Source organism: Fulmarus glacialis, unplaced genomic scaffold (genome assembly GCF_000690835.1).
Source record: "Fulmarus glacialis isolate BGI_N327 unplaced genomic scaffold, ASM69083v1 scaffold2603, whole genome shotgun sequence".
NCBI classification, from domain to species: domain Eukaryota; kingdom Metazoa; phylum Chordata; class Aves; order Procellariiformes; family Procellariidae; genus Fulmarus; species Fulmarus glacialis.
Window position 1 is genome coordinate 21,940 of NW_009203438.1, and position 12,703 is coordinate 34,642.

The 12,703-nt window shown below is 42.8% G+C and overlaps 1 protein-coding gene across 1 annotated transcript in view; it reads right to left on the minus strand.

Annotated features, from left to right (window-relative positions):
- Positions 1–4,562: 4,562 nt before the first annotated feature.
- Positions 4,563–12,703, minus strand: part of AGBL1 (ATP/GTP binding protein-like 1) — a 231,620-nt gene continuing 223,479 nt past the window's right edge. Inside the window, exon 18 of the mRNA XM_009574625.1 lies at positions 4,563–4,869. Coding sequence (XP_009572920.1) covers positions 4,563–4,869 — 307 coding nt within the window. The remainder of the gene's footprint in view (positions 4,870–12,703) is intronic.

The following is a 12,703-nucleotide window of genomic DNA, read 5'->3' on the forward strand; positions in this document are numbered from 1 at the left end:
CTGATAACAACCTGCAAGGAGAGACTTTTAAAATTATCCAGCACAGCTTAAAGAGGAAAGACCTAATGAACCATCACCATCACCATCACCACACATCATTGAAGTGGAAAGTCACGATGGCAACTACCACCACACTCCTGCACAGAATAATTCCAGCTGCCTTCTCAACTGGCAACAGCTGAAATCAGTATAGAGCAAACACCTGGGTACTTTTACATCCCTGTTTCTTCCCCTCCTTCCCCCAAAACACACACCTGCTTTCACTCACACCTTACTGTATCTGCCGTGAGGAATCAAAGCCTTGTTTATACCTCACATCAGAACTGAGGCTGGGAGCTGAGGATGAACAATTTGGTCAAGAGCACATAAAAGATCTGTGGCAGAGCAAGAAATGCAATCTGAGTGTCCCGAATTGGCTGCCAAACAGTCGCCCACTCATGCTTTGTGTCTCTAAGCAGGGGCAGTGGATTTGTCCAAGGACAGATAAGACGGGAGATAGCACTATCACCTGCATCGCCGCTTTTTGGCAGGAGGAGAAAAGCAGCAGAGGAGAGGGACTGCTGCCTTTTCCCCTCCTTAATCTGCTTCCTGCTTGCTTCAAAAACAGCCCAGTGCGTGGTTGTTTATTATTATTATCACTGTTATTTTCCAGAGTGCTGTAAAACCAGGGGATAGAGCACTCTGACAGCCTCATAACAAAAAGCAGATAAAACTAATTAGATTTTGTTCTTCCTTTAGTTTGCTGACTTGATTATTTTTATTTTTATTGTTTAATTATTTATTTTAAACCCAGAGGTTTACACACACATGTATTTCACTAGACACTGGCAAGGCATCCTTAGGATCGTTTCTGCTAGGAAAGGGCTATTGTGGCCCCGCGGGCCTGAGAGCCGGCAAGAGGCTGAGACAGAGGGTGCAGTGTGAGCGCTGCTCAGCGCTGCATCTTCTACCCATGTCATGTAAACCGTGGGGGGGGAGGAAGGAGAGCGGAGCTATTCACAGCCGCTAAGAGAGTCAGTGAGACAAAAGGCATCAGTAAAAAAAGTTAATGTGCCTGGCAGGAGCCCAAAACTGCTTTAGCAGTGGGGACTATGTGAGTGCCTCGAGGACACCGTCTCTTCTGGCCATTATGGAAATATTTGGCTTGCGTCTCAACCTGACAGCCTTGTTGACTCTTGAGGAATGGCAACGGTGGGGAGCAGGGCGACTTCCCTCTCCTCCCTCCCTTCTTCCATCGGCTGTTTCCAAATTCTTTGGGATTAGCTAGTGACAGCAAGAAAAGGCACTGGCCTCACTGCTCAGCACTTAGCAGGCTGAAGTGAGGTGACGTGCCTCAGCGCGGGGGACAACGGCTCCATTCACTGGGGAAATACCAAACCAGAATTACAAGTGTGCAAGAATAAACAAGGCTGGAGTTAATCTAAAGTTGTTTTACACTCTGTTTTATTAAAGTCAATGCACTTCCGTTCCTCTGTGCAGAGCCTAGTTCTGCTTAATTACCATGACTCAGGGAGAATTTTAATAGCGTGGAGAGAGCAGTGCACAATGGAGGCCCTCTCCTGACCTCTAGAGGTCTGTCAAAAGAAGACGACATCTGCTCCCCGTAGAAGTTCCTGGAAGAAATGAGGCAGCCCATAAAGCTGCTTTTGCTGGAGGTTTCCAGGTGCTATTCCCGACTGGTTGGTCACCCAACCCTCTCGCTGTACTTCCTCTGCTCCCACCTTCTCAGCAGCAGGCTGGGCACCCTTGGGCTGGGGGGTTCGCCCGCTCATTGCCTTCTGCAGCATCCTCACCACTTGCTGACAAGTTGTTTGGCACAAACATGGGAAGCTGGCAGGGAGAAGACTTGGCCAGGCTTTTCATATTGCACAGCAGCATTTATGCAGGTGTGGTGGATGTGCATGGACACTTTGCTCCCCACTTGGATCCCAGACACTGAAAACACCCCAAGGGCCTTTGCCATCTCTCTGCCTCCTGCAGCTCCTAGCACAGGGCTCTATGAAACAGCAGTACTGCTCATCTACGTTTGGCTCCAAACGTGCATGGAAGCTACATCTCCGCTTTTATTATATTAGGACAGCTCTTCTGCAGTCTATTGATTTAATGAATCACAACTAGGGCAGAGTTTTCCCACTGAACAGAATTCTCCCTAGCTTAAGAAATTCAGCATGAAACAGCTAGAAGGCTGAGACTGGCCTATAGTATTTATAGCCAAAGTATTTGTGTCTCATTAAGAAAAATGCTGATTTAAGAAGATTTTTTCTTTTCCTTTGCAATAAGGTGTACCGTTGGCAAGCCTTGGTAAGCATCGTTCAGTTATTGCTGTAGCAGGGCGTTGGTACAGAACGCAGCATGGGAGAGAAAAGCCGCTCTGGATGTGTACGTGCACATGTATAGACACATATACGTACAATGGTATTTTTTGCCCTGTGTCCTGGGGATGTGCTGAATGCTGAAGAACTTACAGCACGACCTGTGTATGCTGCAGTTTGGACCTAGCACAGTGTGAGTTTTTTGTCATGCATACAAATGTTGGATTTTGAAATTAACTATGCACATATATCGTTTTTTATTAATAAGATTTGAAGCAACGTTATACAAACTATTATAATGGGAACACCTGTTTTACCTCTTTTGTGTCCATTACTGTGAGCCAACCTTTTATGAAAATTCAGTATTGTGTGCAACAAGCCGCACACTAAAGCAAGCAGAACAGGACATCTGTACAGAGAACACATGCCATACCTAATGAATTAGTTTGGTCTAAGAAGCTCAGCTTCTAAGGATCCAAGCTGCCTGTCTTTTGAGCAGCATCATAAAGAGAGAGCTAGAGACAGAGAACTCTTATGTGCTGGTGAAGACTTTAAAACACCTGGCTACTGAAAACCCAGCAGGGCAGGAAGAAGCTATTTCTCCAAAGAGCAAGCTCCTGCTGGAAAATATGTCTAGGTAGTCTGGGGAAAGGTGTTCAGAAATGCGTCAGAGAAAACCTCATTCTGCACCAGGAATTCTCTCCACAAACAGCACGAAGATGAGAGGATGACAAGGTGCTTTTAGTCACGCATCAGTATTAATAATAATAATCACTGCTAATGGAGTTCTTATAGGCTGTAATGTTACAACATACTATACATTCATCCTTCTCCTCGAGCCTCATAAAGTGGTGACAGGGTTGGGAGCCTCTTGCACCACGCAATCAGTTCTATTGGGTTCAGGGCAATTCCCCATTTGCAGTAGCAGAGTCTAAGACCCATGAGAAGTGGAGACAATATGAGGTGTGAGATGAGGTGACGTGGGCTTCGTGCTTTAGGGATGTTGGGCACACGCATGGGTTCTCGGTCTGTGTTGGATTCTCAGGAATCGGGATCTGTGTTTGCAGGCAATTTTTGGTAAAATCTAATTTTTTTTTTCCATTTGGGGACCAAAGGAGAAGCTGTTCTGACTCCGTCATGGGAGTCACTGGTAGAACGTGTCCTACATATAACCTACCAGTAATGTCTTCTACTATATTACTGTCTGGCACAATGGGGTCCTGTTCTGTGAACTAGGTTTCCTTAAAGGTATCATAATAAAACTAACAAAAAATAATCAGTCACAGGACTGATGCTTGGGCTAAATTCACTCTTGGATACTGCCACCATCACTAATCTATTGACAGAATATTGGGGGACCCCTGGCTGTCTCAAGAAAACATATTTTTCTCCTTAAAATGCCCCAAATCCCTCTCACTCACAGTAGCTTTAAATAGTAGCTCTAGTTCCCCCGGATGAACTGTTGTATCTGTTCTTTCTTAGCTGGAAAGATATCTCACAGAGAAAATATAATTTCACCGCATCTGTGAAACAAATTCTACACTTGGGCCCATCCGTTCAACCATGAAGTGACTCAATCGAGATTACGCTGGACTAGTTCATTCCAGAGCAGCAAAGAGGTGAATTTAGCCCAGGTTTCCAGAGGACCGCTCTGTTTTGTCACTGGTGCTTTCCTTACTATGGCACATTGGATTTCCCACACTGTTGCTGAGATATGACCAGCTCAGAAGCATGCACAGCCTGACCCAACCTGTTGAATACACTGTAAAAATTCTGATCAGGCAGAAATCAGATACATTCTCTACAGCTCAAGAGAAATGAATGGCAATGGAGAGGACTGGCCAAAGGCATCAGTAATTGTCACTCTTCCAGGCAAAGGCTGCTTACCATAATAAGAGCCTAAAGTAGGAAAAGGAGAATCATCTCTGGTTCCTTGGTCTCAGAAGAGTGTTCCTCAGGTCAATCTGTATGAAACCACATACTAGAGGCAGCCATGAAACTGGGGGTTATGTTTAGAAATCGATGATGTTCTCACATAGTACCAGCTGGGCCAGTGGCCCCTCACTCTGCCTTGTGTACAAACCGTAAGGAGTCATTCTCAATATATATATGCATACAAATTACACAAACATACGGTCAACTTTCTATTCAGAACTGGAGTAACACAGCTGGGAAGGATGCTGAAGCTGGCAAACAGGCAAACATGAGCGGTAACCCATCTGTTTACTGCTCTGCAAGTCAAAGCCTTGTTCACGCAGGGCTGCTCTCGAACCCACTGTACACCCCCAGTGCTGTTGAACGCAGAGGGAGAGCTGTACTGTTGGATGCTGGTTGGCTGGAAATGTAGAGCCCCCTGAGAGCCTTGGGGCTGTGTGTCTGTCCCGTGGTCACTCCCTCATCTTCTGTCTCTCCTTCCACCCACGAGAGGCACTCCTGGATCTCTTCATCTAGCTCTGAGAAGTCCCCTTCGCCATCAGAGCAACTGTCAGTATTATAATCAATTTCTTCCACACAAGGAGGTTCATCATCAGTCTCCAGGCTGCTGTTGCTGCAGCTTCTGCAGAAAAATTGGAAGAGAGACTGGTCATCATCAAAGGAGGGTGTGTTCTCTAGGGGTAAGAGCAAGTAAGAGGGAAATGCGTTTCCTGGGTTCAATCCTGGCTCTGCTAATAAGGCACGAGATGGCACTAAGCGAGGTCCTGTATGTCTTTGTGTCTGTTTCACCATCTGTAAAATGAAGAGTGATACTTCCCTACCTCACAGGAGAAACGATTATTGTTATCACTATTATTGCTATTGCTTATACAGAAACCGAGTGCTTTATGTACAGACAACACCATTCTTGCCTTGAGGCACTTACAAGGTTAGAGAAGCTGAAATATAGTAGAGGAGGAGGTATTCAGTTTCCAGAAGGTTGCTGGTTTAATCATCATCCACCTCGCTGTAGTTCCACATTTAGTGTAAGACCTGATTAATCCAAGTGGTTGAAATGCTTTGGCATCTTTTCCTCCTGTTCTGTGCAAGCTCAGAGCACTGCTAACAAGAGGCAGCACAAACAAAAAACGGAGGCTCTCAGATCTTCGAGCACATGGGCTCCAAGGAGGGCAGAAATACCAGGAGTGCTTGTGTTTTGGAAGGAGCATGAAAAGGCTTTGACAGCATGACTTCCTGAGGAAGGGCCAAATTCAGAGGCAAGCCTGAACGGCTGAGGAGAGACTCTAAACGGCTATGTTGTCTGGATCTCAGAACGGTAGGTTACACCACCTTAGCCTCCTGCCATTTACTTACAGGAGTGGTCATAGGCTTTCTTTACATGCCCACTTTCAATACATATTGTATTAGGTTGGCCTAATGCAATATTTATGGCAGAAATGTAATCACCAGACTAGACGGCTCTGGGGGTAAGGTCTTTCTCTTACCTAGCTGCCTAGTTCCCATTTGGCCCTTAGCCCAGGAGGGCAGCTGGGTAATTTTTTGAGACCAGAAAGAAGCCTGTGGTTTCAATGCTGCCTGGGTCAGAGTCTGGATGAATCAGGGGGACAGATAACTGTGTTTTTCACCTCCAGGTCAATGTTTTCAATCAGACTCAAAGCAGGGGAATGTATTGCTTTGGGGGACTGGGAAAGGAATAATAATCTTCCACCACTGGGCCAGAGTTTCTAATTTGTCCCAAGTTGGGAAGAATGAATGGCTTGGCAGATGGAGCATACACAGCTTTAATGTGTGGTCTGCTCATTTACATGTCAGTACCCGGAATAATCTTCCAGCTCTCAGCTGTTTCACAGCAGTGCCAGCATATGAGGTTTCAGAACATACCAAAGGTGTAAAGTATTGCTTTTGGATGTATTATCCCTTCTCTCTTCTGCACTCCAAAAAAGGCGTAAGATTTTCCTAGCTTTGAGACTCCAGATCTTAACTGCATACAGACTACTCTGCAAGCAGAAACAAGTGGTGTCAACCCACTTCTCCTTCTCTGGCTGATCTCTGGCTTAGTTTACTTCAAAGGCTGGGTATAAAGGATTCTCTGAAAGCTTAATAGAGCTGTACAGCTTAAAAATAAATAAAAGAATAATTATGTACTTTTACAGTTTCTGGCTCAGAAATCTGGGTCAGGAAGAACTCATACTGAAATTGAGTATGTGACATGAAGCAAAACAAAGAAACCAGGACAATCCTCCCAGCACAAACAGCAACAAGCAGTGGTTTCTATGTCTGACCAGTGGGTTTGATTTCTTTTTTTTTCATATCGCAGGCATGGCATGAATCACCATGATACCGAGTACCTATGATAATGTTCAAAGCTGACTAAACTCAGGGGAACTAGATTTTTCATTTATAAGCTCTGCTCTTGCGGCTTTGCAATCAAAAAGAACCAAAGCATATCTACTTTCAATATTGCACTTGTATGTTTGGGAGGAACTGCTAATGCCATTGGGAGAGAGCATAGCTGCCATCCAACTCACTGATATTTTACAGATGGAATGATTCAGTTTGCAACCTAGGAACTGAAGGTCAAACATTTGCATTAACAGGATAACAATTTAAAAAAAAATCCCTATTATTACTGGATTTCCGACAAAAAGGGGAAAATGACTTCCAGCACAAAAGCACTTTACTATGGAAGGGAAATCTGGAAGACAACACTCAGAGAATGAAAAAAGAAAAACACACAAATGTGCCATTTCCTTACACTGAAGACTAAAGTGACAGTCTTTATGAAGCAAGTATTTATGCATAAAACCTTTATAATGGACTGCAGAAGCTCTCCCTTTCACGATAGGTGCTGTCATGTTGCCTACATACATAGTACACAAAACACCAAGACCGTGACAATTCGATACTTGGGCAGATATATTGCAGGGAGAGGTTCCTCACAAGTGAGGATGTGCCTAGACCATGTTTAGAGGTCAGGAAAGAAGACTTTCTTCCCAGTTTGTTCTGCTCTTTGCTCCTCTGCTGTGACAGTGAATGAGCAAGCCATTCTGAGTGACTGACTCTAGTAGTGGTTTCTCCAGTATTGACTGATACCCACTGGATCGATGCCACCACCACAGATCACATAATGAGCTGCCAATCAGCAAATACATGGTACCAACTTCCTCTTGCTGCCAACACAGGCTGTAATCACACTGGTGACTTAAAAGTTGAAAGACTCTTTATCACACTATCAAACTCTACAGCTACATGTCTCTACTATGTGGAATCTTCCATCCCAATAATTCACTTTCTGCGGCGGGAAGATTTAAAACACATAACAAAGCAATACAAATGGGCTAGTTCAAACCAGCAGGTTAGAGGTTCTTCTGAAAGAGGAGACGTGACAGCACGCAGCATGCTGGGGAGCCAGCTAGAGTCCCTCTAATGAAGCTGCCAAAGTCATTACATGCTGCTTCTCCACATCACAAAGACCAGCTCCTTTAGGAGAGAATGCAAATGGTGAAACACGGTAATAAGCAGAAATGCCAACATCTAGACTATTATATACCATTGCAGAAGGTGTGCCTTTCTTTCTTTTCCAACAAAGAGTCGTGGGGTTTTTTGTGAGGGGCAGGTTCTTGGTATTTTTGTTTGGTTGGTTTTTTTAACCTGATTTTTAAAAGCTGCAAAAGAATCCCCCCCAAAAAAAACAAAGAGAAAAACCCCAGGGGACATGAAACAGATTTACCAAAGAATAATGATGTTGTCTTACAGAAGGTAAACAATGAGGAAAACCAATGACATTACATTAGAGAACTCCAAGGCAAACATAGTCTATGAATACCACTGAACGTGAACACAGTACAGAAGAGGGGGAGGGAAGGCTGGTAATACATCTACAGCCAGCAGTCCCCCAGCTATCACAATAAAACCTGTATGCATGTTGGTTGATCTACTAATTCAAAACCTACAGCCTCGTAGCCCTCATCTATTCCAGCCGATGGGAGCCACAACTGCAATTTGCAACTTTATGATGTGATAAATAGAATTTCTTTGTTTTGATTTTTAATTTGCATATTTATTGAGATATGACTTGATCTTAATTAGTTCTCCTTTTGTATGTGGGTGTGTTTGTTTATTTACTTGGTTTTGGAAAGCAAGCAAGCTTTGGTATCCTGTAGAATGATTCTGGTTTTTTCCTGACTTAACATGAGGAGAAGGGGAAGGGAGCCCAGTCCTTCCTTACATGTCAGCATAACTCGAGCTTTCTGGTATGACTGAAAAACACTTCTTTCAGGTGCTTCCTGCAAACCCCTCATTCAGAAATGACAGAAACCTTGCAAGTCAGCTGTCCTGCTACACATAAGAAAAGACAGTCTATAGTTGTGGTTGATAAACTGTAGCTACATGCTGTACATGGGGATGACTGATGATCCCTCTTCCATACATAATTCTCCTTCACTTGTGCATACACTTCCAGGGCATGGAGGAAAACTAGAGATGTCCTAAGGAATTTCTTGGGATTTTTCACTCATATTTTGCTTGTGTGGCAGGTCACTCCATCTCTGTATATTCTACTGACTGGCTCAAAATAGAATGTGTTTTATTTTTTCTGCTGGAAAGACCAGGCACTGACAACTGCCCCTCACAGGGAATCTGTGACTGTTGTTCAGGGTTGCTGCTTGACCTTCACTTGACAGGCCTCGCAGTTGCAGTGCTTTAGAGAAGGAGGTGGAGCATTTACTTTTTTTTCATACTGCTCCTCTCACTCTTGTGAAATTTGCTGCAGTCGTGCCGGAGCAAAGCTAGGAAGTGAGTGGTTAAATGCTTCACACAAAAAGGAGGAAAAGGCTAAGTCTGGGGACTACCGCTGCTCATGGACATATCAATGACTCCCTGTGAAGAATGTATTAATAAACAAGCAAACATGTCTTCATCTTCTCTCTGAAGTGAAAAAAACCATCCCAGTAGCTGCATAATCACCCTGTCTGTAACCCTATTTTGTCCTTTCCCTAAATCTTCTGTCTATCATGATATGTCCCAACCCTTTGGAAGCTGCCCAATGCAGGGATATGGCTGTGTATAAGCAGCCAAGCACGTCTCTGATACAGTTCATAGACTAAATAAGGCAGGAAATGGCTTTCTTGAAATTTTTCAAGATATCAGACATTTCTCTGTGAGAAAACAGAAAAAAGATTTCTGTCTGTCCTAAACAGGCCAAGTTCTCAGCAATTACAGCATTCACCTGAAAGAACGGTGTGCATTTTCTCCACTCAAGCAGGGATTGGAGACCCTGTTCCCTGACCACAGTTATCACCTGCACAGAAGGGGAATCTCTCATTCTTTTCCAACAAAGTTTTACCCTTTGTATGAACAGTTATATACACGCTGGTAAGTAAAGTGTCCTGCAACTTTTAAAGATATGCTGCCCTCTCTGCAGTGAATTAGGATTGCCTTGCCCTTCTTTTTTTTTTACATTAAAATTCCACCTACATCACCGAATTGAAAAGGGTGTGTGGTCTTGCACAGTTTTGCTTTTGAGGAATCCATATGTTTTATTAAAAGTATTTTACAAGAACACTGCTTCTGAAGTCTTGTAATGAATCCAAAATGAATCTTAAGCAGACGCATTTGCAGTTATCCCAGAGTACAATGCTGCTTTTAATAGCTTCATAAAGTAGTATTTTAAAACATAAATGAAACAACTATGATGCTTTTAGGTAATTACACCTGTAAGAAATACACTACAGCAACAAAATGCCAACGAAGAAGGGCTTTAGTCTGCCTTTAGTGTCTTGATTCACTTGCTACAAGGTGTGGTGCACACCTTGTAATGATTCTCCAATTTGATCTCTGCAATTCAGAAGCTCTCCAGACAGCAGCCTGGCTTCCCCTCCTGCCTGAGAAAAGCCAGACAAGGCTCTGTTTAGTCCCTGACCTCACCAAGGGAAGGAATCAGCTATGCAAGATGGCTCCAGCTTAAAGAACTATTGCATTCGCCTCCTTTGTTGCCACACAGTAAACAATAATTATATGAACTTTGTAGGCTCCCGTGAGATTTCCCTTTCCAAAGACTCTTTGCCAAGGACTTTTACATCTTACAACATCTCGTGAGAAAATGCGTGCTAAGCCCTAGGCAATGCCAGGTGCCCTGGCTTTCAGCCCACCATGGCCCATCCTTTCATGAACAATATGAACATAATTAAACACTGCCTTCAATTCTGTTTGCTATGGCTAAGAGATGTTGGTCTCCTTTTGAATGTAGGTGGTTGTTTTTTTTTTTTTTTCCCTGCTGCAAATAGCCAAGAGAAAGGTGTAATTCATTGCTAAGGCTCATACTAATTAGTTTTTCAGGAGTTCCCAGGGTAATTGTGGGCTGTAATATTTATAATTGATTTGCCCAAATTAAAAATGGATGTTTAGTGCACCAGTTAGATAAGTAAGGAGCAAGTGGGGCTTTATAATTTAGAGAGAAGGAAAGACAACTTGTAAATGAAGGGAAAGCATGAAGAGCAAGAAACAGGCTGACTCCTGGCCAATACTGTCCCCTAATGTTCATTCAGGCTTGCAACAATTTAGCCCTGGACAGCGTTTTACTTGCATCTAGCAGAAGCTCTCTTAGTCTTCTGAGGAATGACTGTTTCCATTCTCCTTATTGGTGAGAAGGTGGCTGATGACTGCTGTAAGAGCAGAAGAGATGTTGAGTACACACCTCTAATTAAACATGGTCGGGAAATTGAAAAGCCTTGTATGAATATGAAGAACTGCATTTAATTGAATTACATCACGCCATTGGTAGAGCTTTGATCCTTCTGTGAAAGACGAGTTTGTATGGAGGACAAGCAGGCATTTTTCTCCCATTTGAAGGGTACTAGCTTGACATTACATGATATTCTTGGATTGCAGATGTCTCAGTTCAAATCCAGGCATGTTTCTAATGTTAATCACTAAAATTCACATGGGCTGGTTTTTAGACTTGTGGGACGGAAAAGCTGGTGAGAAGCCAAAGGCTTCGGTCTTATGAACAATCATTAATTTCTTTCTAATGGAGAAGCAATCTATATATCAGTGCAGCGCTAACATTGCATCTTTAGCATTCTTATAACTGTAGGCTTGAACAGATACAAGTCAGCCACGAAATGGAGCTATGACGGTTGGTGCAGACCCCAGATAAACACAGGAAATAGAAGGTGGGTGACATAAAATAGATGGGATAATATCCATCCACCAGGCAGCACTGTCAGTGGCTTGGATTTCACTCTGAGTTTAGGAATCAAAAGAAATGCTTCCAAACCAGATAACATTTTGGCTTTGTACAGCTTAAGCTTCCTGAGAAATATGAGCAGTCAAGTTCCCCTGTATGGGAAGGTATTTACTAAGACTACCGGAACTCATTAGGACACTGAATAATGTAAGAGTTGCTGAAAATGTGATTTTGAAAGTGTTTGGGAGCTTTTTTCACAGTGTCTATACTTCAAGCAATTTCTTCTCAAAATGATAATCACGTTATTGATGATACTTAGCAGTCCAGCCACAGTAATACAAGAAGATTATTGGAATCCTTGTAATTGCTTTTGGGTGCTTCCAGTAATTGAGACATTGGCACTGTAGCTGGGAAAAAAATGTGGAAAGATTTTGGCTTAGATGCTGAAAATTTGTACTGCTGAGGATAAATAATGCAAAGGCATGCAGGTTCTCCTGGGTTCTTGTTTCCCTTGGTGCTGTTTCATGTAATTCCACTGACTTCATCCAAGTTTTATAATTGGTTCTATATATTTAATTTCAAAAATCCAAGTTCCATATGTATATATCCCTTAGTTCTCTCTGAGCGACTTAAAGGATTTGGGGTTTTTGAAAGCAAAATGTTTTAAGATGGCCAAGATATGTCTAGAGTGTGTTTTAGTTACATATCTGTTTTATGTACAGGGTATTTTTTGGGTCAGATAACCACACATGCAAATATTTGCTTGCACACCACATGACAGATAGATATCTAACCACCTGACTTAACTAACAACTTCTGTAAATGACTAAATACCAACCACGATACCCCTTGGAAGAGAAAGCAACCTCTCGGTTGCCAGTTTTTCTTCTTGAAAATCTATTTTTAGCTAATAACCGCTCTGAAGTTTCAGAGAATCTATCTATGATAGATGTGTATACCTGTGTGTATATATGCAAATATGTCTATACAAGCACACAAAGTAGATCACCATCCTTTATCCATCTTTCCTTACAGATAGATAGATAAATAACAGATACACATATATGTATATATGCATACACTCGGACACCCACACACCTACACATCCCCACAATTACATGGTTTAGTCTGTATTCAGAGCAGTATTTTCATTACAAGATGTAGGAGATTTCAGGAGATACTCCTACAGCTAGTGGAGAGATAACAATAGATGATCACTGAACCTAGATGCTATTGCATTCAAATGGAAGCAACCTCAGGGAAAGAATGG